This window comes from Ranitomeya imitator, chromosome 4 (assembly GCF_032444005.1).
Source record: "Ranitomeya imitator isolate aRanImi1 chromosome 4, aRanImi1.pri, whole genome shotgun sequence".
NCBI lineage: Eukaryota > Metazoa > Chordata > Amphibia > Anura > Dendrobatidae > Ranitomeya > Ranitomeya imitator.
This window is the reverse complement of record NC_091285.1, coordinates 27,193,550-27,221,265: the sequence shown is the minus strand read 5'-3', so window position 1 is coordinate 27,221,265 and position 27,716 is coordinate 27,193,550. Positions and strand designations below refer to the sequence as shown.

At 47.5% G+C, this 27,716-nt stretch overlaps 1 protein-coding gene across 1 annotated transcript in view; it reads right to left on the bottom strand.

Annotated features, from left to right (window-relative positions):
* The window catches only part of FERRY3 (FERRY endosomal RAB5 effector complex subunit 3), a 44,362-nt gene extending 16,666 nt beyond the window's left edge, over positions 1-27,696 (bottom strand). The window contains exons 1-9 of the mRNA XM_069763429.1: positions 27,558-27,696; positions 18,523-18,681; positions 16,374-16,519; positions 11,254-11,435; positions 7,644-7,743; positions 7,098-7,219; positions 4,316-4,416; positions 4,023-4,220; positions 2,321-2,449 (exon numbers count right to left, since the gene is read on the bottom strand). Of these exons, the coding sequence (XP_069619530.1) occupies positions 2,321-2,449; positions 4,023-4,220; positions 4,316-4,416; positions 7,098-7,219; positions 7,644-7,743; positions 11,254-11,435; positions 16,374-16,519; positions 18,523-18,670 (1,126 nt within the window). The 5' untranslated portion in view covers positions 18,671-18,681; positions 27,558-27,696. The remainder of the gene's footprint in view (positions 1-2,320; positions 2,450-4,022; positions 4,221-4,315; positions 4,417-7,097; positions 7,220-7,643; positions 7,744-11,253; positions 11,436-16,373; positions 16,520-18,522; positions 18,682-27,557) is intronic.
* Between the last annotated feature and the right edge of the window lie 20 nt (positions 27,697-27,716).

The window sequence follows — 27,716 nt, the reverse complement described above, 5'->3', positions numbered from 1 at the left end:
GCACTAAGGGGGTCAATTCTAAAAGCAGTGGCTGTCTTAAGTCAGTGAGGGAGTTAATTCTATTATCCCTGGTGGTCTAGGGTGGCAGAGTATGAGCTGTGTGGACATACTGCTTAGTTAGTGGTGGGCTGGGAAAGTGAATGGGTTAACATAATGATCCCTGGTGGTCAAGATGATTCGGTTTAAGATCCCTGGTGGGGGGGAGGAAGTCTTAATGCTGCATGCCTGGGATCTAGTGGTTACTAACATTGATGGCTCAGCTTTGTGTTTCCTGAGCGCAGGGAGCGGACTGTGCAGTGACTCTCTACAGTAGCACAGTGCCCCCTATGATTGGGCAGAGCGATTCAGGAGCGCTCATCCCGATCGTTAAAGGAATAGCTCAGGAACTCTGCAGCGGAGGCCGAGCTGTGACATATGATCACTGGAAATAGAGAGGTTCTGAAAGGAAAGACCCCCCTCCCCCATTCATAAAGGTAATTGTGGTCCCGGTGGATACATTCCGGAACGTTCCGTGAGATCTCCATTTTGGAGGTAACCAGAGCCGAGCCCCCCGCGTTCGTCTCCGCTCCTTTGGGCAGTAATTTATCAGAGTATTTGTGTGACCTTCGTGTGATGACAGCGGGATAATTAGAGAAACAGCCTCGGCTTTGGGGGGGGATTTAGAGGAACGGAATATTTTGTAATCTTATTTTTGCGAGTCATCCGACACCCGAGGTTCCTCGCATGCAGCCGAGTGCCCATAAATACCCGCGGCAAAGGTTAAAGGCAGGCAAATTAGCCGGGGCCGCGAACAATAAATGGTAATTGTGCCCACATCACCTTGTTTTTTTAATTTAAAGGGATTTTCATTTCTCCTAAAGTAAAGGATTTTATTACTTTTTCATTAACCACCCATCCTAAAAATGAAGGGGACGCAGCCCTGTCGTAGCATAACACCCCCGTTTACCGTACAGCGCTGCCCCAAAAAATGCAACATGGCCGCCATGCAAGGACTTTAATGAGGATGCGTCGCCAAATCAACGCTGTGATCCTCAAATTTGGTGACATACCCAGGGGTCGGACCCCCGGCTATCAGAAAATGAGGCCATATTTTATCAATAGAAAATGGGAGCAGCCCCCCTTTAAATTGCTTTGGCCACAAACAATATTTAGGGAGACGAGAGAAATGTTTGATATCAAGGGGTCGTTCTAGGGCAGAGGTCCCCAACTCCAGTCCTCAAGGCCCACCAACAGGTCATGTTTTCAGGATTTCCTTTGCATTGCACAGGTGATGCAATTATTACCTGGGCAAGACTAAGGAAATCCTGAAAACATGACATGTTGGTGGGCCTTGAGGACTGGAGTTGGGGACCTCTGTTCTAGGGGACTGACTGACATAAATGGAGCGGTGCTGCGCATGTGTGACCATGGGGTGCAGAGCCAGGAAGTTCAGGATGAGCAATGCAGCAGAACCTATATGGGAAGCATATAGAGTCTGCAGTATATGGGGGTCTCCTGGCCCCTCAACAGCTCAGAGTATGAGATCCACTGTGTGAACAAGAAAGGATTTTAAGGGTCCTGGAAGTTCCTCTTAGTTTGGAATTGGTGCCAAATTGTTGGAATGGTCGTGCCGGCCATGTTTTTTCTTCCCTCTTACTGCTCAGTAGAAGCTGCTGCCTGTATTTAGGAGTGTCCTAATTTATAGAGCAGCGGAGAGCAGATGACACGCCAAATACAGCCACGGATAAATATAGCCGCCTGCTGATCTATATCCACGTCACTGCTGTAGGCTGTTTACAATCCTCAGGGCTTAAATGAACATATAGTAAAAAAACAACCAAAACATTTTATTACATATATCATATGACCCAGTAAGGAACCCCTTAAAGGGGTTGTCCTCTGTCACGAGACCATTTCTTTTTATTGATTAAATACATGTATTTGGGGCTAAAAATCACTTTTGGAATTGAATGTTATTAAAAATTTTGAACAGTTTGCATTCCATAGCCTTTTTATGACCACATCAAAGAGATTTAAACAGCCTGTAAAAGCTGAACGGTGCTCAATTTTTAATGAAACTCAATTGCAAAAATAATTTTTAGCCCCAAATACATACATTTAAGCAATAAAAAAAAATAATAGCCAGAGATGGACAATCCCTTTAAAGGGGTTTTCCATTGCAAAGGTTTGATAAATAAAACCCCTATTTTTTGCAAGGTCTCCATTACATTAGATGTGTTTGCAGTGGTGATTTTATTGCAGTCCACTATGTAATATGGGACCAGATGAGCCAGGTATCATGGGCACAATGATGTCCCCATTCCCATATAACCCCACTGACCTTGTTGATGTTTCGCCTTTTGGCTCCTCTGAGCTCTGGCATACAGCACCACCTGCTGCACCACATCCAACTGCTCCTCCAGCTGCGGGAAATGGAAGTCGGTGCATTCCTGGCAGACTGTGGCAAAATCTGCATGGATAACAACAAAAAATATATATATAGCAATTGATAAAAGTATACAATAAATAGTAAATACTATAAAAGCAGAAAATAGCAACAACTTTTCTAGGATTCAGATGAGGAAGAGAAATATACAGGCTTGTGTTTTTCAAGAACCTCCAGGGGTTTGCTGGATTGTTCGTATATTTACACCCTTCATGGGGATATAGATGCTCTGTACATAAATCTAGGCGTTTGTTACACAAAAGCAAATTGCAGAATTGATAGCTGCATAATAATTAAAAAGTGCTCGATGTGTCCACCCAGCTTAGTCCCACCTCTCATCAGCATTTTCTTTTGGTCTGTTTTCGTGACATCTACCATACCCTATGAGACCGACAGTCTCATCTCCATACTGGTTACACTGCAGATCAGTGCAGAGAAGAGTGTGATTACCAACACTTTTTCACCTTTCGTCAAAGCAGTCAGGCTGGGGGAAAAGAGGCAGCACAGCAGAGCTGAGCTTTGTCTCATTACAAATACTTCTGAATCGCCAAAATAGGAGAAAAACAGCGCCACTCATCCAGTTGAACACAAATATTCAGTCCTTTCTTTCACCATTTGCGGTGTGTGCAAGAACAGGCGGACGTGCAGGTTCAAGGAGGCGAGAAGGTGGACTATGGCCGTTTTGCGAGTGATCACTTCAATGGGTCCAGGTACTTCTAGCAACTCTCCTCTCATAATGCTGTCAGCTCTGCTATACTGTCCCTCCCCCCACCCAGGCTGCCATGAAGAATAACGGAGAAGTGTTAGTAATCAAACTCATCTCTGCCCGACACTTTGCAATCACACACAGTGTGATGCAGTGAGCAGCTCAGACATGTCTCACATTGAGAAACCTGCTCTGAGCTATTGTAGGGGGTGTGTTCTTGTTCTCCTGCATGTTGCTGCCTGCTTATGATTGGTCAACGTGATACTGGAGGAAAAAGTACAGATCCCCAGAGGTAGACTCTCGGTAAGATCTCTATCCGGGCCATAGATCTTAATATGAATATTAAATTAAAATGTGGATTTCTCTGGAATAAGACATCGGATTGCAGATATCAAGGTATCGTTTTATTCAGCTTCCTATGACCTAAAGGCCCATGTGGGCGGTTTAGGAGGGTTCATCCTACCGACAGAATCCCTTTAAGAACATAGCCGGCAGTGAGCTCTGAAGCGCCAGCTAATGGCCACTACAGGCAGCCAGAAATCTATTGATTAACCCCTTCCTGTCACATCTTGGGTGCAGGTGCACAGCAGAAAAGCTCCTATTACTGCCGTTTAACCACTTAAATGCCGCTGACAAGGTGTGCAATTGTTTGACACAATTGCTCCAGCTCCTTCCACCTCGCGACGGGTTGTCATGCCAGCCTGGGTCCTACCGAATGCCCCTGCCATCTTCTTTGTGCTCCCATAAAAAATCAGTGTGCAATATGTATATAGCCATCAACTGATCGCAGGTTCAGGGGAGAACAAAAAAAAAATGGAAAAAAACAAAACACCCGACGGTAATAAAGGGGTTAATTTTTTTTTAAATAGAGGGGGACACACATCTCCTTACCTCTTTTGACGCCGCTGTAGGAGTTAATGCGGTTGTCCACCAGCAGGACCAGGCCGCACAGCGAGCCAGAGTACAGGGACAGGGCGGTCTGCAGACGATGCAGCTTCACGCCACTACGGTGGTTGCGCTTGTGTCGGCAGAAGTCCAGCATGTCGGCCCGCAGCAGCCTCAGGTTGTGCATGGTCTTCAGCTGAGCACCTGGAGGGAAGGTGAGGAGGGATGTGACTGCCGTCAGACCACCGGGGACATCTCTCCAGGTTATGGAGTCATTAGGGAGTCATAATAGCCCTTACCCAAGTGTATGGTGAAGCTCTCCTCCATCTGCTCGCGCTCCTCGTACAGGGGGTGACCTGTCGATTCCTGAAAACGGTTCGGTTGCACTTTGATTTCGTCACTACGAAGGAAGAGGACGGCCGAGGATGTGACTTCTCATATGCAAATCTCACAAGCGTTAATAACGTAAAGGGATTGTCCACTTTTTTTCAGTTTGCTAAAGGCAAAAAAATTAGTTTTCCGTAAAAAAAAATTGTTACCCTTTATGGCCGTCTGCGGAATGAGTAAACTGAGAATCCATCAGTGAGCTCGCTCTAAGGCATCGTTCGGATGTCCGTGTTTACCATATGAGTCCTATCTGTGTCATCCACATGTCTGTGATTTTTCTTTTTTTTTTGTATTTGTCACGTACGAGAAAACCTTGGACCCCAAGGTGAATAAGGCCCAAGGGTCTAAAAGTCATAGGACTGGTTATCAATATCAGATGAGTGGGGGTCCAACACCTGGAGCCCCCCACCGATCAGATGTAAGCAGGTCCTATGGCCACTGGAGGTATACAGAGCCAGACCAGCACTGCTCAATACACCACATAGTGGCATTCTCAGGTATTGCATGAAGCTCAGATCACATTTACTGCAATAGGAGCTGAGCTGCAGTACCAGGGCTGGCCACTATCTAGTGTACGGTGCTAGGGAGCTACAAAAATGAATGTTAGCCCCAAATATATATTTAAGTTTCTTTCTTTTTTTTTTTTTTAAAGGGGAAGCCTCTCTGTGCTGCAGTTACCGCAAACCGTGACAATCAAAGGGTTAAACAGTGAATTGGAGGTTTCTCTCACCCTGGTCCTTGGATCAGGAGCTTGGTTGTCATTTGGCAGTGAAGCCCCTGCTCCTGGGCAGCGTGGGACACATGGGATGCCCTCATCCCTATACAAGTTAAAACTAATTTCCCAAATCTCTTGCTCTATAACTTGTCATCAACTCTTCTTTTTTTTTTTTTCAGTGGGCGGATCCTCTTCATTGGCATTTTACCAGCACAATATGAGCTGGAGCTTCCTTTCTCTCACTTCCCAGCATGCTCTACCATTACCATTGTTCAGTGGCTTTCCTTCCTTGAACTAAAAGCTCGCCTCTCTGTTAGGTCTGCATGCAATTTGGCAACTCAAAAGAGCAGGAGCAGAGAGAAGACCAGTGCCCACTTCCTGTAAAGATAAAGCCACACCCACCATTTCCTGTAGTCACACAGACCTGCCCCCACTTCCTGTAGAGATAAAGCCACACCCATAACTTCCTGCAGAAACACCCCCCCACTTCCTGTAAAGAAATAAATTCACACCCACCACTTCCTGTAGTCACAGACACGCCCCCACTTCCTGTACAGTGACAAACCTACCCTCATTAAAGACCCACCTCCACTATCTCTAGAGCGATAAAGTCACACCCACCACTTCCTCCACTTCCTGTGGAAATAAAGACCCGCTCACATTTCCGATAGAGACATAAATACCAGTCCACACTTCCTGTAGTAAGATAAAGTCACACCCAGCACTTCCTGTAGTCACGCAGATCCATCTCCACTTCCGTAAAAGAATAAAGACCAGTCCTCCCTTACCATACAATAATAAAGCCCCAATTCCTATAGACCCGTCCCCATTTCCTATAGAGATAAGGACCCCGAAAACTCCAGTAAAGAGATAAATACCCACCCTCACTAACTGTAAAGAGATAAAGACCCACCCCTACTTCCTGTAAAGAGATAAAGACCCACTCCTGCTTCCCGTAGAGCTACAGACCCACCCCACTTCCTGTAAAGACCCACCCCACTTCCTGTAACAGAGACAAAGACCCACCCCACTTCCTGTAAAGATATAAAGACCCACTCCCACTTCCTGTAATAGAGACAAAGACCCACCCCCACTTCCTGTAAAGAGATAAATACCCACTCCACTTCCTGTAAAGAGATAAAGACCCACCCCACTTCCTGTAATAGAGACAAAGACCCACCCCACTTCCTGTAAAGAGATAAAGACCCACCCACTTCCTGTAATAGAGACAAAGACCCACCCCACTTCCTGTAAAGAGATAAAGACCCACTCCTGCTTCCCGTAGAGCTACAGACCCGCCCCACTTCCTGTAAAGACCCACTCCTGCTTCACGTAGATACAGGCCCGCCCCCACTTCCCATATACAGGCCTGCCCCCACTTCCCGTAGAGATACAGACCCGCCTCACTTCCTGTAAAGAACGACCAACTCCTGCGTACCGTAGAGATACAGACCCACCCCACTCCCTGTAATAGAGACAAAGACCCACCCCACTTCCTGTAAACAGATAAAGACCAACTCCTGCTTCCTGTAGAGCTACAGACCCACCCTACTTCCTGTAAAGAACGACCAACTCCTGCTTCCTGTAGAGCTACAGACCCGCCCTACTTCCTGTAAAGAACGACCCACGCCTTCTTCCCGTAGAGATACAGGCCTGCCCCACTTCCTGTAAAGAACGACCCACGCCTTCTTCCCGTAGAGATACAGACCCGCCCCACTTCCTGTAAAGAACAACCCACGCCTTCTTCCCGTAGAGATACAGGCCTGCCCCACTTCCTGTAAAGAACGACCCACGCCTTCTTCCCGTAGAGATACAGGCCTGCCCCAATTCCTGTAAAGAACGACCCACGCCTTCTTCCCGTAGAGATACAGACCTGCCCCCATTACCTTCTTGTCTGTACTAGGTGCTGTACATGTGGAGTAACCCTACATCTCCTCCCCAGACTGACCATGTCCTCCCCTTTTCCACGTTGCGCTCACCTGATAAAGCTGTTATTTGGGTTCTTCAGGTCCTGGTGCAGCTTTATCACCCACTCCTGATATTCCAGCTTCTGGATTGTGGAGAGCTGTTTCAGCTCTGTGCTCCATTTATTTTCTAGAATCTGGAGAGATAATGTAGGAAGACATGAATGGTTTTTCATCAGGATAATCGCATTTTAACCCCCTAATGACAGAGCCCAATTTATCATGTAGGGGCCGTTTTTTTTGTGTGCAGTCATGGTGGGCCCTGGGGGTCTGTGCTAGACTCCTGGCTGCAATGAAACCAAATGGCATCTGTAATTATGTAGTGAGGGGCAAAGGGGGTGTCTGACCGCGTAGATGCTGCGGTCACTGCTGACTGTGGCATCTTAGGGGTTTAATTCCCCAGGATTGTTGTCACCTGTGATTACAGCTGACCGGGCTCATGATATTGAGGATCTATCCAGTATACATAGGTCCAAAGGATCTATGATGTCCACCTGCTCAAATAGGACGCAGGGGCAAGGGTAGTCCTGGTGGAGGCACAGGATGCCCGGTGATAGTTACCTGCTGAGACTCAAAATGTTGAGCGGCTACTGAGTTGACGTCATGGTCACTTAGTGACTTTCCCAATTCTTGCATCACTTTATTCATCTCTGAGCCTTGTCTGTGGGAAAAAAACATGGGCGATTATTTCACTATTATATACATATATCCAAGTAATGACTAGAGGGGTATTTCTAATACAAAGCTCACCCATAATAATTTATCTGCCTGCTGCCACCACTAGAGGGAGCTCACTGTAGACAATGACGTATTAAAAAGCATGTGCAGTGAGCTCCCCCTAGTGGTGGCTGCCGAAAGAGATTTATCATGTATCTCTATGGCGGAAGCTCCACCTAGTGGTGGCTGCGAATAGATAAAATCTTATCATGTATCTCTATACAAGAAGCTCCCCCTAGTGGTGACTGCAGAAAGTCTTGTCATGTATCTCTACGGTAGAAGCTCCCCCTAGTGGTGGCTGCAAAGAACTAGATAGAATCTTCTCATGCATCTCTATAGTAGAAGCTCCTCCTAGTGGTGTCTGCAAACAGAATCTTATCATGTAACTCTACAGAAGAAAAAGGCATATCATGCATCTTTATGATGGAAGCTCCCTCTAGTGGGGGCTGCAGAAAGAGTCTTAGGACAACATCTGCAAAGAGTTTGTATGTTCTCTCCGTGTTTGCGTGGGTTTCCTCCGGGCACTCCGGTTTCCTCCCACATTCCAAAGACATACTGATAGGAATTCTAGATTGTGAGCCCAATCGGGGACAGTGATGATAATGTGTGCAACCTGTAAAGCGCTGCGGAATATGTTAACGCTATATAAAAATAAAGATTATTATTATTATCATGTATCTCTATGGAGGAAGCTCCCCCTAGTGGTGGCTGCAGAAAGAGTCTTATCATGTATCTCTATGGAGGAAGCTCCCTCTAGTGGTGGCTGCAGAAAGAGTCTTATCATGTATCTCTATGGAGGAAGCTCCCTCTAGTGGTGGCTGCAGAAAGAGTCTTATCATGTATCTCTGTATACAGAGAGCTCCCTCTAGTGGTGGCTGCAGAAAGAGTCTTATGTATCTCTATGGAGGAAGCTCCCTCTAGTGGTAGCTGCAGAAAGAGTCTTATCATGTATCTCTGTATACAGAGAGCTCCCTCTAGTGGTGGATGCAGAAAGAGTCTTATGTATCTCTATGGAGGAAGCTCCCTCTAGTGGTAGCTGCAGAAAGAGTCTTATCATGTATCTCTGTATACAGAGAGCTCCCTCTAGTGGTGGCTGCAGAAAGAGTCTTATGTATCTCTATAAAGGAAGCTCCCTCTAGTGGTGGCTGCAGAAAGAATCTTATCATGTATCTCTGTATACAGAGAGCTCCCTCTAGTGGTGGCTGCAGAAAGAGTCTTATCATGTATCTCTGTATGCAGAAAGAGTCTTATGTATCTCTATGGAGGAAGCTCCCTCTAGTGGTGGCTGCAGAAAGAGTCTTATCATGTATCTCTATGGAGGAAGCTCCCCCTAGTGGTGGCTGCAGAAAGAGTCTTATCATGTATCTCTATGGAGGAAGCTCCCTCTAGTGGTGGCTGCAGAAAGAATCTTATCATGTATCTCTGTATACAGAGAGCTCCCTCTAGTGGTAGCTGCAGAAAGAGTCTTATCATGTATCTCTGTATACAGAGAGCTCCCTCTAGTGGTGGCTGCAGAAAGAGTCTTATGTATCTCTATAAAGGAAGCTCCCTCTAGTGGTGGCTGCAGAAAGAATCTTATCATGTATCTCTGTATACAGAGAGCTCCCTCTAGTGGTGGCTGCAGAAAGAGTCTTATCATGTATCTCTGTATGCAGAAAGAGTCTTATGTATCTCTATGGAGGAAGCTCCCTCTAGTGGTGGCTGCAGAAAGAGTCTTATCATGTATCTCTATGGAGGAAGCTCCCCCTAGTGGTGGCTGCAGAAAGAGTCTTATCATGTATCTCTATGGAGGAAGCTCCCTCTAGTGGTGGCTGCAGAAAGAGTCTTATCATGTATCTCTATGGAGGAAGCTCCCTCTAGTGGTGGCTGCAGAAAGAGTCTTATGTATCTCTATAAAGGAAGCTCCCTCTAGTGGTGGCTGCAGAAAGAATCTTATCATGTATCTCTGTATACAGAGAGCTCCCTCTAGTGGTGGCTGCAGAAAGAGTCTTATGTATCTCTATAAAGGAAGCTCCCTCTAGTGGTGGCTGCAGAAAGTCTTATCATGTATCTCTGTATACAGAGAGCTCCCTCTAGTGGTAGCTGCAGAAAGAGTCTTATCATGTATCTCTGTATACAGAGAGCTCCCTCTAGTGGTGGCTGCAGAAAGAGTCTTATGTATCTCTATAAAGGAAGCTCCCTCTAGTGGTGGCTGCAGAAAGAGTCTTATCATGTATCTCTGTATACAGAGAGCTCCCTCTAGTGGTGGCTGCAGAAAGAGTCTTATGTATCTCTATATAGGAAGCTCCCTCTAGTGGTGGCTGCAGAAAGTCTTATCATGTATCTCTGTATACAGAGAGCTCCCTCTAGTGGTAGCTGCAGAAAGAGTCTTATCATGTATCTCTGTATACAGAGAGCTCCCTCTAGTGGTGGCTGCAGAAAGAGTCTTATGTATCTCTATGGAGGAAGCTCCCTCTAGTGGTGGCTGCAGAAAGAGTCTTATCATGTATCTCTGTATACAGAGAGCTCCCTCTAGTGGTGGCTGCAGAAAGAGTCTTATGCATCTCTATAAAGGAAGCTCCCTCTAGTGGTGGCTGCAGAAAGAATCTTATCATGTATCTCTGTATACAGAGAGCTCCCTCTAGTGGTGGCTGCAGAAAGAGTCTTATGTATCTCTATAAAGGAAGCTCCCTCTAGTGGTGGCTGCAGAAAGAATCTTATCATGTATCTCTGTATACAGAGAGCTCCCTCTAGTGGTGGCTGCAGAAAGAGTCTTATGTATCTCTATAAAGGAAGCTCCCTCCAGTGGTGGCTGCAGAAAGAGTCTTATCATGTATCTTTATGGAGAAAGCTCCCTCTAGTGGTGGCTGCAGAAAATCTTATCATGTATCTCTGTATATAGGGAGCTCCCCCTAGTGGAGGCCGCAGACAGGACGTTATCATGTATCTCTATGGAGGAAGCTCCCTCTAGTGGTGGCTGCAAACAGACAAAAAAATGTATAATTTAACTTGTCATACTAGGATAACAATGGTGTTTAATCAAATCAGTGGCTTAAATGGGTAGCCCACCTTTGAGGACAATATGTTTTATATACCTAAATGCATGCATTTGAGGCTAAAAAACATTCCTGCAACTGGGTTTCATCACAAATTTTGCTGTTTGGCTTTTACAGGCTCTTTGTTTTGCTGCACGTTCAACTTTGCTGAGGTCACAAATCAGCTGAGAGGAGCTCAGAAAAAGACACAATAGTTACTGACTCCTTTGTCATTAATCTGAATGAGCTCTCTGCCGGATCCTCAGTTAGCTCCTTCTGCAGCCAGCATTTGACAGGGCGACACAGGAGCCATAGAAGGTAAATGGTGTCAAATTTTTTAATGAAACCCAATTGTACAAATGACTTTAGCCCCACGTGCATGCATTTAAGGAAAAAAAAGTCCCCAAAAGTGAACAACCCCTATGAATATATAAAGTCACCTCTCTCGTAACTTCTTCAGCTCCACGTCTCTTTCTCCCAGGAGCTCCGAGATGCTGACGAAGTAGTTGTGCTCCAGGTTTAGAAGAGTTTCGGAGGCCGGGGAATGGATGAGATCGTGATAAATGTCGGCGAAATCCTCGTCCCGGTTGGGTTCCTCAGGACGGGCGTGCTCCAGCGTAGTCTGTGGGGGGAAGTTTTACTGTAGTTTTGCAATGTATCGATAGCGGAGGACCCGAAAACCCTAACCCCACCATCGGATCCAATTTATAGCCCCCCATAGAGGTCGATCACCATCACCTCCTGCATATTGGAAGCTGTATAAGGACATATCACCTTTTATCCACAGCACTCTACTGCCCCCTACTTGTCATCCTCCTGTACAGCACCCGACCTAATAAAACCAGTTCATGTTTATTGCTGACAACTCTAAATAGGACGATATGTTCATAGCACCGGAGTGTCAGAGGAACCGTGATGAAGGGGCATTCTATTCTCATGCTTACTACCCCCCAGTCCAGCGACCAGAACCTGTGAGCACTTCAGCTCCATCCGAGCATGCCCATCTCTGCCCCATCCGAGCATGTCCACCTCTGTTCCATCCGAGCATGAGCACCTCTGTTCCATCCGAGCATGAGCACCTCTGTTCCATCCGAGCATGTCCACCTCTGCCCCATCCGAGCATGCCCACCTCTGCCCCATCCGAGCACGAGCACCTCTGTTCCATCCGAGCACGCCCACCTCTGCCCCATCCGAGCATGCCCACCTCTGTTCCATCCGAGCATGCCCACCTCTGTTCCATCCGAGCATGAGCACCTCTGTTCCATCCGAGCATGCCCACCTCTGCCCCATCCGAGCATGCCCACCTCTGCCCCATCCGAGCATGCCCACCTCTGTTCCATCCGAGCATGCCCACCTCTGTTCCATCCGAGCATGAGCACCTCTGTTCCATCCGAGCATGAGCACCTCTGTTCCATCCGAGCATGTCCACCTCTGCCCCATCCGAGCATGCCCACCTCTGCCCCATCCGAGCATGAGCACCTCTGTTCCATCCGAGCATGCCCACCTCTGCCCCATCCGAGCATGCCCACCTCTGTTCCATCCGAGCATGCCCACCTCTGTTCCATCCGAGCATGAGCACCTCTGTTCCATCCGAGCATGAGCACCTCTGTTCCATCCGAGCATGTCCACCTCTGCCCCATCCGAGCATGCCCACCTCTGCCCCATCCGAGCATGAGCACCTCTGCTCCATCCGAGCATGCCCACCTCTGCCCCATCCGAGCATGCCCACCTCTGTTCCATCCGAGCATGCCCACCTCTGCCCCATCCGAGCATGTCCACCTCTGCCCCATCCGAGCAGACCCACCTCTGCCCCATCCGAGCATGAGCACCTCTGCCCCATCCGAGCATGTCCACCTCTGCCCCATCCGAGCATGCCCACCTCTGCCCCATCCGAGCATGCCCACCTCTGCCCCATCCGAGCATGAGCACCTCTGCCCCATCCGAGCATGAGCACCTCTGCCCCATCCGAGCATGAGCACCTCTGCCCCATCCGAGCATGAGCACCTCTGCCCCATCCGAGCATGAGCACCTCTGCCCCATCCGAGCATGAGCACCTCTGCCCCATCCGAGCATGAGCACCTCTGCCCCATCCGAGCATGAGCACCTCTGCCCCATCCGAGCATGAGCACCTCTGCCCCATCCGAGCATGAGCACCTCTGCCCCATCCGAGCATGAGCACCTCTGCCCCATCCGAGCATGAGCACCTCTGCCCCATCCGAGCATGAGCACCTCTGCCCCATCCGAGCATGAGCACCTCTGCCCCATCCGAGCATGTCCACCTCTGCCCCATCCGAGCATGCCCACCTCTGCTCCATCCGAGCATGAGCACCTCTGCCCCATCCGAGCATGAGCACCTCTGCCCCATCCGAGCATGAGCACCTCTGCTCCATCCGAGCATGAGCACCTCTGCCCCATCCGAGCATGAGCACCTCTGCCCCATCCGAGCATGAGCACCTCTGCCCCATCCGAGCATGAGCACCTCTGCCCCATCCGAGCATGAGCACCTCTGCCCCATCCGAGCATGCCCACCTCTGCCCCATCCGAGCATGAGCACTTGTTCCATCTGAGCGTTCTCTCCTCTGCCCCATCCGAGCATGTCCTCCTCTGCCCCATCCGAGCATGTCCTCCTCTGCCCCATTCGAGCATGCCCATCTCTGCCCCATCCAAGCATGCCCACCTCTGCCCCATCCGAGCATTAGCACCTCTGCCCCATCCGAGCATGAGCACCTCTGTTCCATCTGAGCGCTCTCTCCTCTGCCCCATCCGAGCATGCCCACCTCTGCCCCATCTGAGTATGAGCACCTCTGCCCATCCGAGCATGCCCTCCTCTGCCCCATCCGAGCATGCCCTACCCTGCCCCATCAAGCATGCCCTCCTCTGTTCCATCTGAGCGCTCTCTCCTCTGCCCCATCCGAGCATGCCCTCCTCTGCCCCATCCAAGCATGCCCTCCTCTGCCCCATCTGAGCGTTCTCTCGACCACAAGCGCCTCCACTCCTTCCGAGCTCGAGAACCTCCGGCCCATCCGACTGCAAGCGCCTTTGCTCCTTCCAAGCACGAGCACCTAAGCTCCATCGGATCATGCCCACCTCTGCCCCATCCAAGCACAAGCGCCTCCACTCCTTCCGAGCATGCCCACCTCCGCCCCTTCCGAGCATGCAAACCTCCGCCCCTTCCGAGCATGCCCACCTCCGCCCCATCCGAGCATGCCCACCTCCGCCCCATCCGAGCATGAGCACCTCCGCCCCATCCGAGCATGCCCACCTCCGCCCCATCCGAGCATGAGCACCTCTGCCCCATCCGAGCATGAGCACCTCTGCCCCATCCGAGCATGAGCACCTCTGCCCCATCCGAGCATGAGCACCTCTGCCCCATCCGAGCATGAGCACCTCTGCCCCATCCGAGCATGAGCACCTCTGCCCCATCCGAGCATGAGCACCTCTGCCCCATCCGAGCATGAGCACCTCTGCCCCATCCGAGCATGAGCACCTCTGCCCCATCCGAGCATGAGCACCTCTGCCCCATCCGAGCATGAGCACCTCTGCCCCATCCGAGCATGAGCACCTCTGCCCCATCCGAGCATGAGCACCTCTGCCCCATCCGAGCATGTCCACCTCTGCCCCATCCGAGCATGCCCACCTCTGCTCCATCCGAGCATGAGCACCTCTGCCCCATCCGAGCATGAGCACCTCTGCCCCATCCGAGCATGAGCACCTCTGCTCCATCCGAGCATGAGCACCTCTGCCCCATCCGAGCATGAGCACCTCTGCCCCATCCGAGCATGAGCACCTCTGCCCCATCCGAGCATGAGCACCTCTGCCCCATCCGAGCATGAGCACCTCTGCCCCATCCGAGCATGCCCACCTCTGCCCCATCCGAGCATGAGCACTTGTTCCATCTGAGCGTTCTCTCCTCTGCCCCATCCGAGCATGTCCTCCTCTGCCCCATCCGAGCATGTCCTCCTCTGCCCCATTCGAGCATGCCCATCTCTGCCCCATCCAAGCATGCCCACCTCTGCCCCATCCAAGCATGCCCACCTCTGCCCCATCCGAGCATTAGCACCTCTGCCCCATCCGAGCATGAGCACCTCTGTTCCATCTGAGCGCTCTCTCCTCTGCCCCATCCGAGCATGCCCACCTCTGCCCCATCTGAGTATGAGCACCTCTGCCCATCCGAGCATGCCCTCCTCTGCCCCATCCGAGCATGCCCTACCCTGCCCCATCAAGCATGCCCTCCTCTGTTCCATCTGAGCGCTCTCTCCTCTGCCCCATCCGAGCATGCCCTCCTCTGCCCCATCCAAGCATGCCCTCCTCTGCCCCATCTGAGCGTTCTCTCGACCACAAGCGCCTCCACTCCTTCCGAGCTCGAGAACCTCCGGCCCATCCGACTGCAAGCGCCTTTGCTCCTTCCAAGCACGAGCACCTAAGCTCCATCGGATCATGCCCACCTCTGCCCCATCCAAGCACAAGCGCCTCCACTCCTTCCGAGCATGCCCACCTCCGCCCCTTCCGAGCATGCAAACCTCCGCCCCTTCCGAGCATGAGCACCTCCGCCCCATCCGAGCATGAGCACCTCCGCCCCATCCGAGCATGCCCACCTCCGCCCCATCCGAGCATGAGCACCTCTGCCCCATCCGAGCATGAGCTCCTCTGCCCCATCCGAGCGTGCCCTCCTCTGCCCCATCCGAGCGTGCCCTCCTCTGCCCCATCCGAGCGTGCCCTCCTCTGCCCCATCCGAGCGTGCCCTCCTCTGCCCCATCCGAGCGTGCCCTCCTCTGCCCCATCCGAGCGTGCCCTCCTCTGCCCCATCCGAGCGTGCCCTCCTCTGCCCCATCCGAGCGTGCCCTCCTCTGCCCCATCCGAGCGTGCCCTCCTCTGCCCCATCCGAGCGTGCCCTCCTCTGCCCCATCCGAGCGTGCCCTCCTCTGCCCCATCCGAGCGTGCCCTCCTCTGCCCCATCCGAGCGTGCCCTCCTCTGCCCCATCCGAGCGTGCCCTCCTCTGCCCCATCAGAGCGTGCCCACCTCTGCCCCATCAGAGCGTGCCCACCTCTGCCCCATCAGAGCATGCCCACCTCTGCCCCATCAGAGCATGCCCACCTCTGCACCATGCAATTACTAGCACCTCCGCCCCATCGGAGCGTGCCCACCTCCGCCCCATCGGAGCGTGCCCACCTCCGCCCCATCGGAGCGTGCCCACCTCCGCCCCATCGGAGCGTGCCCACCTCCGCCCCATCGGAGCGTGCCCACCTCTGCCCCGTCTCAGCATGACCACTTCAGCTCTGTCTGATCAGTCCCAGGGCAATCAGTAAACTATCCCCGTTTCAACGATGAGAGTTATTTTGGGGATAATCCATTCATTTCTACACCGGAGGCCCCGGTCCTGACATAGTGCCGCTCTCATCAGCATCACACTCTCCGTTCTCCAGCCTAATAGCTCCAGCCTGCACTGACACACTGTAACAAACTGCAGCTGTGTCACCGAGTGCAAATACACAACTAATTGGTTCCATATGCCGCAGCGAGCAGAGATCTGGGCAGATATTTTAGCCTCCTATTTCTCACCTCCTTATAGGATTTCATCCAGGCATTGGCCAAGGCGCCGGCATCCACCTGCCCGGAGCTCACCGCCTGCAGCGCCTGCTCCGCTTCTCTGTCAAAATCTTTAATGGTTTCTTCCTCGACAAACCGGGTCAGACATTTCTTTAGATCTGTCGGAAAGAGAGCAAGAAAATAAGACTCAATGAAGGATTAATTTAATATGACTTTCACAGGATGAAAGCTGCAAAGAGTCATAATAATCACATAATACTGCCAAAGAGTAGCCATGTAATACTCCAATACTGCACCCAAATAATGCAAGTACTCACAAAATGCTGCCATAGGGTAACCATATAATACGCCAATACTGCGCCCAAATAACACAAGTACTCACAGAGTACTGCCAAAGAGTAACCATGTAATACTCCAATACTGCACCCAAATAATGCAAGTACTCACATAGTACTGCCATAGGGTAACCATATAATACGCCAATACTGCGCCCAAACAATGCAAGTACTCAGATAATGCTGCCATAGAGTAGCCACATAATACTCCAATACACCGCCCATATAACGCAAGTACTCACATAATACTGCCATAGAGTAGCCCCATAACATTCCAATACTGCGCCCAAATAATGCAAGTACTCAGATAATGCTGCCATAGAGTAGCCACATAATACTCCAATATTGCTCCCAAATAACGCAAGTATTCACATTATACCGCCATACAATAGCCATATAATACTTCAATACTGCGTCCAAATAACAAGTATTCCCATAATACTGCCATAGAGTAGCCATACAATACTCCAATACTGCGCCCAAATAATGCAAGTACTCACATTATACCGCCATAGAGTAACCACATAATACTCCAATACTGCTCCCAAATAACTCAAGTACTCACATTATACCGCCATAGAGTAGCCACATAATACTCTACATACAATATTCTCATAAGATAATACAATACCCATGTAATAACGCTATAGCGCATCACTTAGTTCCCTTAGTACTTAAATAATAATATAATTCAATACTCACACAACACTGATATAAAGTTCCACATAACGATCCCAAACCATGACCAAATAATGGCACAATAGAATCCCAACATAATACTCCTATACTATGCTCCAAAAATTCCAACATACCGTTCCCACATGACACCGATAGAGGGTGTACTAATGTAAAAAAAATTCTCAAACAATAACAATACAGTTCCCAAATAATACTGCTACAGAGTGTCACCTACTACACTCATATAGTGCTGAAATAATACCGTTGTGCACCCAATACTTTCACACCTGGAAATAGTGCCCATACAATGCTGCCATTGAGTATTACATACTACTCTCATACAATGCTCAAATAATAACACCGTACATGTAGCAACATAATAATGTCATACAGCGACCAAATAGTGAGACAAATAAATCCGCCATAGGGTATCACATACGACTCTTATTTAGCGCTCAAATAAAATACATATTACTGCCATCCATAAGGTATCACATACTGCTTATACAATGCTCCAATAATACCACAGTTTCTACATAATACTGAAATACAGTGAACGAATATTGTACACACATAATACTGCCATACGGTGCCACATACTTTGCTCATATAGTGCTGAAATAATATTCCCATACTTTACCCACATAAAGACATAATTAAGTATTCACATGGTGCCAATGTGATAGCGTCCACATGACGGAACCTAAATGATCCCATCACATAATGCTGCCATAGCGTCTCCAGCACAGTGCACAATTAATAAACCCGCAGAGCACCCAAATAATGGAACCATACAGTGCCCAAATAAAGTCATATCTAGGGACAAGATGGAAATGAAAAAAGCCCATGAGGGAAGAAGATCTAAGTTTCCCCTGCATGGGGTAGGAAGGGAAGGTCACAGTTGTGGTGGATACAATTATGCCGCACAACAGTGCAATATAAATACCGCTATCAGAGATTAATAATGGGATTTAAACAGTTAAAACAGCAGCAATAGAGGCGGCTCTGTTCTGCTGACATAGGGAGCTCAGCCCCACATGGAAGTGTGCGGCACAGAAGCACGCGGCACGGCGAGGGCGCTCTGCAATCTCCGGCTCATGGCACAAACGGAGCGAGATGATTGGCTGAGAACACGACCATAGAATCACCTTGCTCTATAAAACATGGCAGCTCGTGCAGGAGCATCAGACGTCCGCGCAAGTGATCGAGGTTCTCCTGGACTGGAAAATGGAGCGGGACCGTGAGGACAAAGCTCTGACTCCCCGCACTGAACTTGTACTCGAAATCCTGCTCCATGGTGATTTCAGCTAGAAAAGTAAAAAAAAAAAAACACTGATCAGAATCAGCAGAATAGTGAGCGCAGCTCTGGAGTATAATACAGGATGTAACTCAGGATCAGTAATGTAATGTATGTACACAGTGACTGCACCAGCAGAATAGTGAGTGCAGCTCTGGAGTATAATACAGGAGGTAACTCAGGATCAGTAGTGTAATGTATGTACACAGTGACTGCACCAGCAGAATAGTGAGTGCAGCTCTGGAGTATAATACAGGATGTAACTCAGGATCAGTAGTGTAATGTATGTACACAGTGACTGCACCAGCAGAATAGTGAGTGCAGCTCTGGGGTATAATACAGGATGTAACTCAGGATCAGTAATGTAATGTATGTACACAGTGACTGCACCAGCAGAATAGTGAGTGCCGCTCTGGAGTATAATACAGGAGGTAACTCAGGATCAGTAATGTAATGTATGTACACAGTGACTGCACCAGCAGAATAGTGAGTGCAGCTCTGGAGTATAATACAGGATGTAACTCAGGATCAGTAGTGTAATGTATGTACACAGTGACTGCACCAGCAGAATAGTGAGTGCAGCTCTGGGGTATAATACAGGATGTAACTCAGGATCAGTAATGTAATGTATGTACACAGTGACTGCACCAGCAGAATAGTGAGTGCCGCTCTGGAGTATAATACAGGAGGTAACTCAGGATCAGTAATGTAATGTATGTACACAGTGACTGCACCAGCAGAATAGTGAGTGCAGCTCTGGAGTATAATACAGGATGTAACTCAGGATCAGTAATGTAATGTACACAGTGACTGCACCAGCAGAATAGTGAGTGCAGCTCTGGGGTATAATACAGGATGTAACACAGGATCAATAATGTAATGTATGTACACAGTGACTGCACCAGCAGAATAGTGAGTGCAGCTCTGGGGTATAATACAGGATGTAACTCCGGATCAGTAATATAATGTATGTACACAGTGACTGCACCAGCAGAATAGTGAGTGCAGCTCTGGAGTATAATACAGGATGTAACTCCGGATCAGTAATATAATGTATGTACACAGTGACTGCACCAGCAGAATAGTGAGTGCAGCTCTGGGGTATAATACAGGATGTAACTCAGGATCAGTAATGTAATGTATGTACACAGTGACTGCACCAGCAGAATAGTGAGTGCAGCTCTGGAGTATAATACAGGATGTAACTCAGGATCAGTAATGTAATGTATGCACACAGTGACTGCACCAGCAGAATAGTGAGTGCAGCTCTGGAGTATAATACAGGATGTAACTCAGGATCAGTAATGTAATGTATGTACACAGTGACTGCACCAGCAGAATAGTGAGTGCAGCTCTGGGGCATAATACAGGAGGTAACACAGGATCAGTAATGTAATGTATGTACACAGTGACTGCACCAGCAGAATAGTGAGTGCAGCTCTGGAGTATAATACAGGATGTAACTCAGGATCAGTAATGTAATGTATGTACACAGTGACTGCACCAGCAGAATAGTGAGTGCAGCTCTGGGGTATAATACAGGATGTAACTCAGGATCAGTAATGTAATGTATGTACACAGTGACTGCACCAGCAGAATAGTGAGTGCAGCTCTGGAGTATAATACAGGATGTAACTCAGGATCAGTAATGTAATGTATGTACACAGTGACTGCACCAGCAGAATAGTGAGTGCAGCTCTGGAGTATAATACAGGATGTAACTCAGGATCAGTATTGTAATGTATGTACCCAGTGACTGCACCAGCAGAATAGTGAGTGCAGCTCTGGGGTATAATACAGGATGTAACTCAGGATCAGTAATGTATGTACACAGTGACTGCACCAGCAGAATAGTGAGTGCAGCTCTGGAGTATAATACAGGATGTAACTCAGGATCAGTAATATAATGTATGTACACAGTGACTGCACCAGCAGAATAGTGAGTGCAGCTCTGGAGTATAATACAGGATGTAACTCAGGATCAGTAATATAATGTATGTACACAGTGACTGCACCAGCAGAATAGTGAGTGCAGCTCTGGAGTATAATACAGGATGTAATTTAGGATCAGTAATGTAATGTATGTACCCAGTGACTGCACCAGCAGAATAGTGAGTGCAGCTCTGGGGTATAATACAGGATGTAACTCAGGATCAGTAATGTATGTACACAGTGACTGCACCAGCAGAATAGTGAGCGCAGCTCTGGAGTATAATACAGGATGTAACTCAGGATCAGTAATGTAATGTATGTACACAGTGATTGCACCAGCAGAATAGTGAGTGCAGCTCTGGAGTATAATACAGGATGTAACTCAGGATCAGTAATATAATGTATGTACACAGTGACTGCACCAGCAGAATAGTGAGTGCAGCTCTGGGGTATAATACAGGATGTAACTCAGGATCAGTAATGTAATGTATGTACACAGTGATTGCACCAGCAGAATAGTGACTGCAGCTCTGGAGTATAATACAGGATGTAACTCCGGATCAGTAATATAATGTATGTACACAGTGACTGCACCAGCAGAATAGTGAGTGCAGCTCTGGGGTATAATACAGGATGTAACTCAGGATCAGTAATGTAATGTATGTACACAGTGACTGCACCAGCAGAATAGTGAGTGCAGCTCTGGAGTATAATACAGGATGTAACTCAGGATCAGTAATGTAATGTATGCACACAGTGACTGCACCAGCAGAATAGTGAGTGCAGCTCTGGAGTATAATACAGGATGTAACTCAGGATCAGTAATGTAATGTATGTACACAGTGACTGCACCAGCAGAATAGTGAGTGCAGCTCTGGGGCATAATACAGGAGGTAACACAGGATCAGTAATGTAATGTATGTACACAGTGACTGCACCAGCAGAATAGTGAGTGCAGCTCTGGAGTATAATACAGGATGTAACTCAGGATCAGTAATGTAATGTATGTACACAGTGACTGCACCAGCAGAATAGTGAGTGCAGCTCTGGGGTATAATACAGGATGTAACTCAGGATCAGTAATGTAATGTATGTACACAGTGACTGCACCAGCAGAATAGTGAGTGCAGCTCTGGAGTATAATACAGGATGTAACTCAGGATCAGTAATGTAATGTATGTACACAGTGACTGCACCAGCAGAATAGTGAGTGCAGCTCTGGAGTATAATACAGGATGTAACTCAGGATCAGTAATGTAATGTATGTACCCAGTGACTGCACCAGCAGAATAGTGAGTGCAGCTCTGGGGTATAATACAGGATGTAACTCAGGATCAGTAATGTATGTACACAGTGACTGCACCAGCAGAATAGTGAGTGCAGCTCTGGAGTATAATACAGGATGTAACTCAGGATCAGTAATATAATGTATGTACACAGTGACTGCACCAGCAGAATAGTGAGTGCAGCTCTGGAGTATAATACAGGATGTAACTCAGGATCAGTAATATAATGTATGTACACAGTGACTGCACCAGCAGAATAGTGAGTGCAGCTCTGGAGTATAATACAGGATGTAATTTAGGATCAGTAATGTAATGTATGTACCCAGTGACTGCACCAGCAGAATAGTGAGTGCAGCTCTGGGGTATAATACAGGATGTAACTCAGGATCAGTAATGTATGTACACAGTGACTGCACCAGCAGAATAGTGAGCGCAGCTCTGGAGTATAATACAGGATGTAACTCAGGATCAGTAATGTAATGTATGTACACAGTGATTGCACCAGCAGAATAGTGAGTGCAGCTCTGGAGTATAATACAGGATGTAACTCAGGATCAGTAATATAATGTATGTACACAGTGACTGCACCAGCAGAATAGTGAGTGCAGCTCTGGGGTATAATACAGGATGTAACTCAGGATCAGTAATGTAATGTATGTACACAGTGATTGCACCAGCAGAATAGTGACTGCAGCTCTGGAGTATAATACAGGATGTAACTCAGGATCAGTAATATAATGTATGTACACAGTGACTGCACCAGCAGAATAGTGAGTGCAGCTCTGGGGTATAATACAGGATGTAACTCAGGATCAGTAATGTAATGTATGTACACAGTGACTGCACCAGCAGAATAGTGAGTGCAGCTCTGGGGTATAATACAGGATGTAACTTAGTATCAGTAATGTAATGTATGTACACAGTGAGTGCACCAGCAGAATAGTGAGTGCAGCTCTGGGGTATAATATAGGATGTAACTCAGGATCAGTAATGTAATGTATGTACACAGGGACTGCACCAGCAGAATAGTGAGTGCAGCTCTGGGGTATAATACAGGATGTAACTCAGGATCAGTAATGTATGTACACAGTGACTGCACCAGCAGAATAGTGAGTGCAGCTCTGGAGTATAATACAGGATGTAACTCAGGATCAGTAATATAATGTATGTACACAGTGACTGCACCAGCAGAATAGTGAGTGCAGCTCTGGAGTATAATACAGGATGTAACTCAGGATCAGAAATATAATGTATGTACACAGTGACTGCACCAGCAGAATAGTGAGTGCAGCTCTGGAGTATAATACAGGATGTAACTCAGGATCAGTAATGTAATGTATGTACCCAGTGACTGCACCAGCAGAATAGTGAGTGCAGCTCTGGAGTATAATACAGGATGTAACTCAGGATCAGTAATGTATGTACACAGTGACTGCACCAGCAGAATAGTGAGTGCAGCTCTGGAGTATAATACAGGATGTAACTCAGGATCAGTAATGTAATGTATGTACACAGTGATTGCACCAGCAGAATAGTGAGTGCAGCTCTGGAGTATAATACAGGATGTAACTCAGGATCAGTAATATAATGTATGTACACAGTGACTGCACCAGCAGAATAGTGAGTGCAGCTCTGGGGTATAATACAGGATGTAACTCAGGATCAGTAATGTAATGTATGTACACAGTGATTGCACCAGCAGAATAGTGACTGCAGCTCTGGAGTATAATACAGGATGTAACTCAGGATCAGTAATATAATGTATGTACACAGTGACTGCACCAGCAGAATAGTGAGTGCAGCTCTGGGGTATAATACAGGATGTAACTCAGGATCAGTAATGTAATGTATGTACACAGTGACTGCACCAGCAGAATAGTGAGTGCAGCTCTGGGGTATAATACAGGATGTAACTTAGTATCAGTAATGTAATGTATGTACACAGTGACTGCACCAGCAGAATAGTGAGTGCAGCTCTGGGGTATAATACAGGATGTAACTCAGGATCAGTAATGTAATGTATGTACACAGTGTCTGCACCAGCAGAATAGTGAGTGCAGCTCTGGAGTATAATACAGGATGTAACTCAGGATCAGTAATGTAATGTATGTGCACAGTGACTGCACCAGCAGAATAGTGAGTGCAGCTCTGGGGTATAATACAGGATGTAACTTAGTATCAGTAATGTAATGTATGTACACAGTGACTGCACCAGCAGAATAGTGAGTGCAGCTCTGGGGTATAATACAGGATGTAACTCAGGATCAGTAATGTAATGTATGTACACAGTGACTGCACCAGCAGAATAGTGAGTGCAGCTCTGGAGTATAATACAGGATGTAACTCAGGATCAGTAATGTAATGTATGTACACAGTGTCTGCACCAGCAGAATAGTGAGTGCAGCTCTGGAGTATAATACAGGATGTAACTCAGGATCAGTAATGTAATGTATGTACCCAGTGACTGCACCAGCAGAATAGTGAGTGCAGCTCTGGGGTATAATACAGGATGTAACTCAGGATCAGTAATGTATGTACACAGTGACTGCACCAGCAGAATAGTGAGTGCAGCTCTGGAGTATAATACAGGATGTAACTCAGGATCAGTAATATAATGTATGTACACAGTGACTGCACCAGCAGAATAGTGAGTGCAGCTCTGGGGTATAATACAGGATGTAACTCAGGATCAGTAATGTAATGTATGTACACAGTGACTGCACCAGCAGAATAGTGAGTGCAGCTCTGGAGTATAATACAGGATGTAACTCAGGATCAGTAATGTAATGTATGTACACAGTGTCTGCACCAGCAGAATAGTGAGTGCAGCTCTGGAGTATAATACAGGATGTAACTCAGGATCAGTAATGTAATGTATGTACCCAGTGACTGCACCAGCAGAATAGTGAGTGCAGCTCTGGGGTATAATACAGGATGTAACTCAGGATCAGTAATGTATGTACACAGTGACTGCACCAGCAGAATAGTGAGTGCAGCTCTGGAGTATAATACAGGATGTAACTCAGGATCAGTAATATAATGTATGTACACAGTGACTGCACCAGCAGAATAGTGAGTGCAGCTCTGGAGTATAATACAGGATGTAACTCAGGATCAGTAATATAATGTATGTACACAGTGACTGCACCAGCAGAATAGTGAGTGCAGCTCTGGGGTATAATACAGGATGTAACTCAGGATCAGTAATGTAATGTATGTACACAGTGACTGCACCAGCAGAATAGTGAGTGCAGCTCTGGAGTATAATACAGGATGTAACTCAGGATCAGTAATGTAATGTATGTACACAGTGATTGCACCAGCAGAATAGTGAGTGCAGCTCTGGAGTATAATACAGGATGTAACTCAGGATCAGTAATGTAATGTATGTACACAGTGACTGCACCAGCAGAATAGTGAGTGCAGCTCTGGGGTATAATACAGGATGTAACTCAGGATCAGTAATGTAATGTATGTACACAGTGATTGCACCAGCAGAATAGTGACTGCAGCTCTGGAGTATAATACAGGATGTAACTCAGGATCAGTAATATAATGTATGTACACAGTGACTGCACCAGCAGAATAGTGAGTGCAGCTCTGGGGTATAATACAGGATGTAACTCAGGATCAGTAATGTAATGTATGTACACAGTGACTGCACCAGCAGAATAGTGAGTGCAGCTCTGGGGTATAATACAGGATGTAACTTAGTATCAGTAATGTAATGTAAAGTACACAGTGACTGCACCAGCAGAATAGTGAGTGCAGCTCTGGGGTATAATACAGGATGTAACTCAGGATCAGTAATGTAATGTATGTACACAGTGTCTGCACCAGCAGAATAGTGAGTGCAGCTCTGGAGTATAATACAGGATGTAACTCAGGATCAGTAATGTAATGTATGTGCACAGTGACTGCACCAGCAGAATAGTGAGTGCAGCTCTGGGGTATAATACAGGATGTAACTTAGTATCAGTAATGTAATGTATGTACACAGTGACTGCACCAGCAGAATAGTGAGTGCAGCTCTGGAGTATAATACAGGAGGTAACTCAGGATCAGTAATGTAATGTATGTACACAGTGACTGCACCAGCAGAATAGTGAGTGCAGCTCTGGAGTATAATACAGGATGTAACTCAGGATCAGTAATGTAATGTATGTACACAGTGTCTGCACCAGCAGAATAGTGAGTGCAGCTCTGGAGTATAATACAGGATGTAACTCAGGGTCAGTAATGTAATGTATGTACACAGTGACTGCACCAGCAGAATAGTGAGTGCAGCTCTGGGGTATAATACAGGATGTAACTTAGTATCAGTAATGTAATGTATGTACACAGTGACTGCACCAGCAGAATAATGAGTGCAGCTCTGGGGTATAATACAGGATGTAACTCAGGATCAGTAATGTATGTACACAGTGACTGCACCAGCAGAATAGTGAGTGCAGCTCTGGAGTATAATACAGGATGTAACTCAGGATCAGTAATGTATGTACACAGTGACTGCACCAGCAGAATAGTGAGTGCAGCTCTGGAGTATAATACAGGATGTAACTCAGGATCAGTAATGTATGTACACAGTGACTGCACCAGCAGAATAGTGAGTGCAGCTCTGGGGTATAATACAGGATGTAACTCAGGATCAGTAATGTAATGTATGTACACAGTGACTGCACCAGCAGAATAGTGAGTGCAGCTCTGGAGTATAATACAGGATGTAACTCAGGATCAGTAATGTAATGTATGTACACAGTACCTGCACCAGCAGAATAGTGAGTGCAGCTCTGGGGTATAATACAGGATGTAACTCAGGATCAGTAATGTAATGTATGTACACAGTGACTGCACCAGCAGAATAGTGAGTGCAGCTCTGGGGTATAATACAGGATGTAACTCAGGATCAGTAATGTAATGTATGTACACAGTGACTGCACCAGTAGAATAGTGAGTGCAGCTCTGGAGTATAATACAGGATGTAACTCAGGATCAGTAATGTAATGTATGTACACAGTGACTGCACCAGCAGAATAGTGAGTGCAGCTCTGGAGTATAATACAGGATGTAACTCAGGATCAGTAATGTAATGTATGTACACAGTGACTGCACCAGCAGAATAGTGAGTGCAGCTCTGGAGTATAATACAGGATGTAACTCAGGATCAGTAATGTAATGTATGTACACAGTGACTGCACCAGCAGAATAGTGAGTGCAGCTCTGGGGTATAATACAGGATGTAACTCAGGATCAGTAATGTATGTACACAGTGACTGCACCAGCAGAATAGTGAGTGCAGCTCTGGGGTATAATACAGGATATAACTCAGGATCAGTAATGTAATGTATGTACACAGTGACTGCACCAGCAGAATAGTGAGTGCAGCTCTGGGGTATAATACAGGATGTAACTCAGGATCAGTAATGTATGTACACAGTGACTGCACCAGCAGAATAGTGAGTGCAGCTCTGGGGTATAACACAGGAGGTAACTGCTGCTCAGCAGGGCTGTATATGCGGCTCACTGTTGCCCTCTGGCTGTGGCCAGCTCCTATAACCGCTGAATTGCCATTTTTGATTGACAGCTCCTGGTTGTGCGTCACTAACATGAATCCCCCGCAGCAGAGCAGCACCAGCTGGTGTCCGCCGTCACTTACTACACCCAGTACCTGCTTCACAGACGCCGCCGAGGCCCCGTGTTTAGTGTACGGGCACCGACTCCTCCCGGACCGTCGCTATTTCTCGTCCACAGCATCTTCATAGCAATAAATGACAGGAGCCATGTTTCCGGATGAACCTGAGCAGACTACGGGTGGCCAGTGAGACCA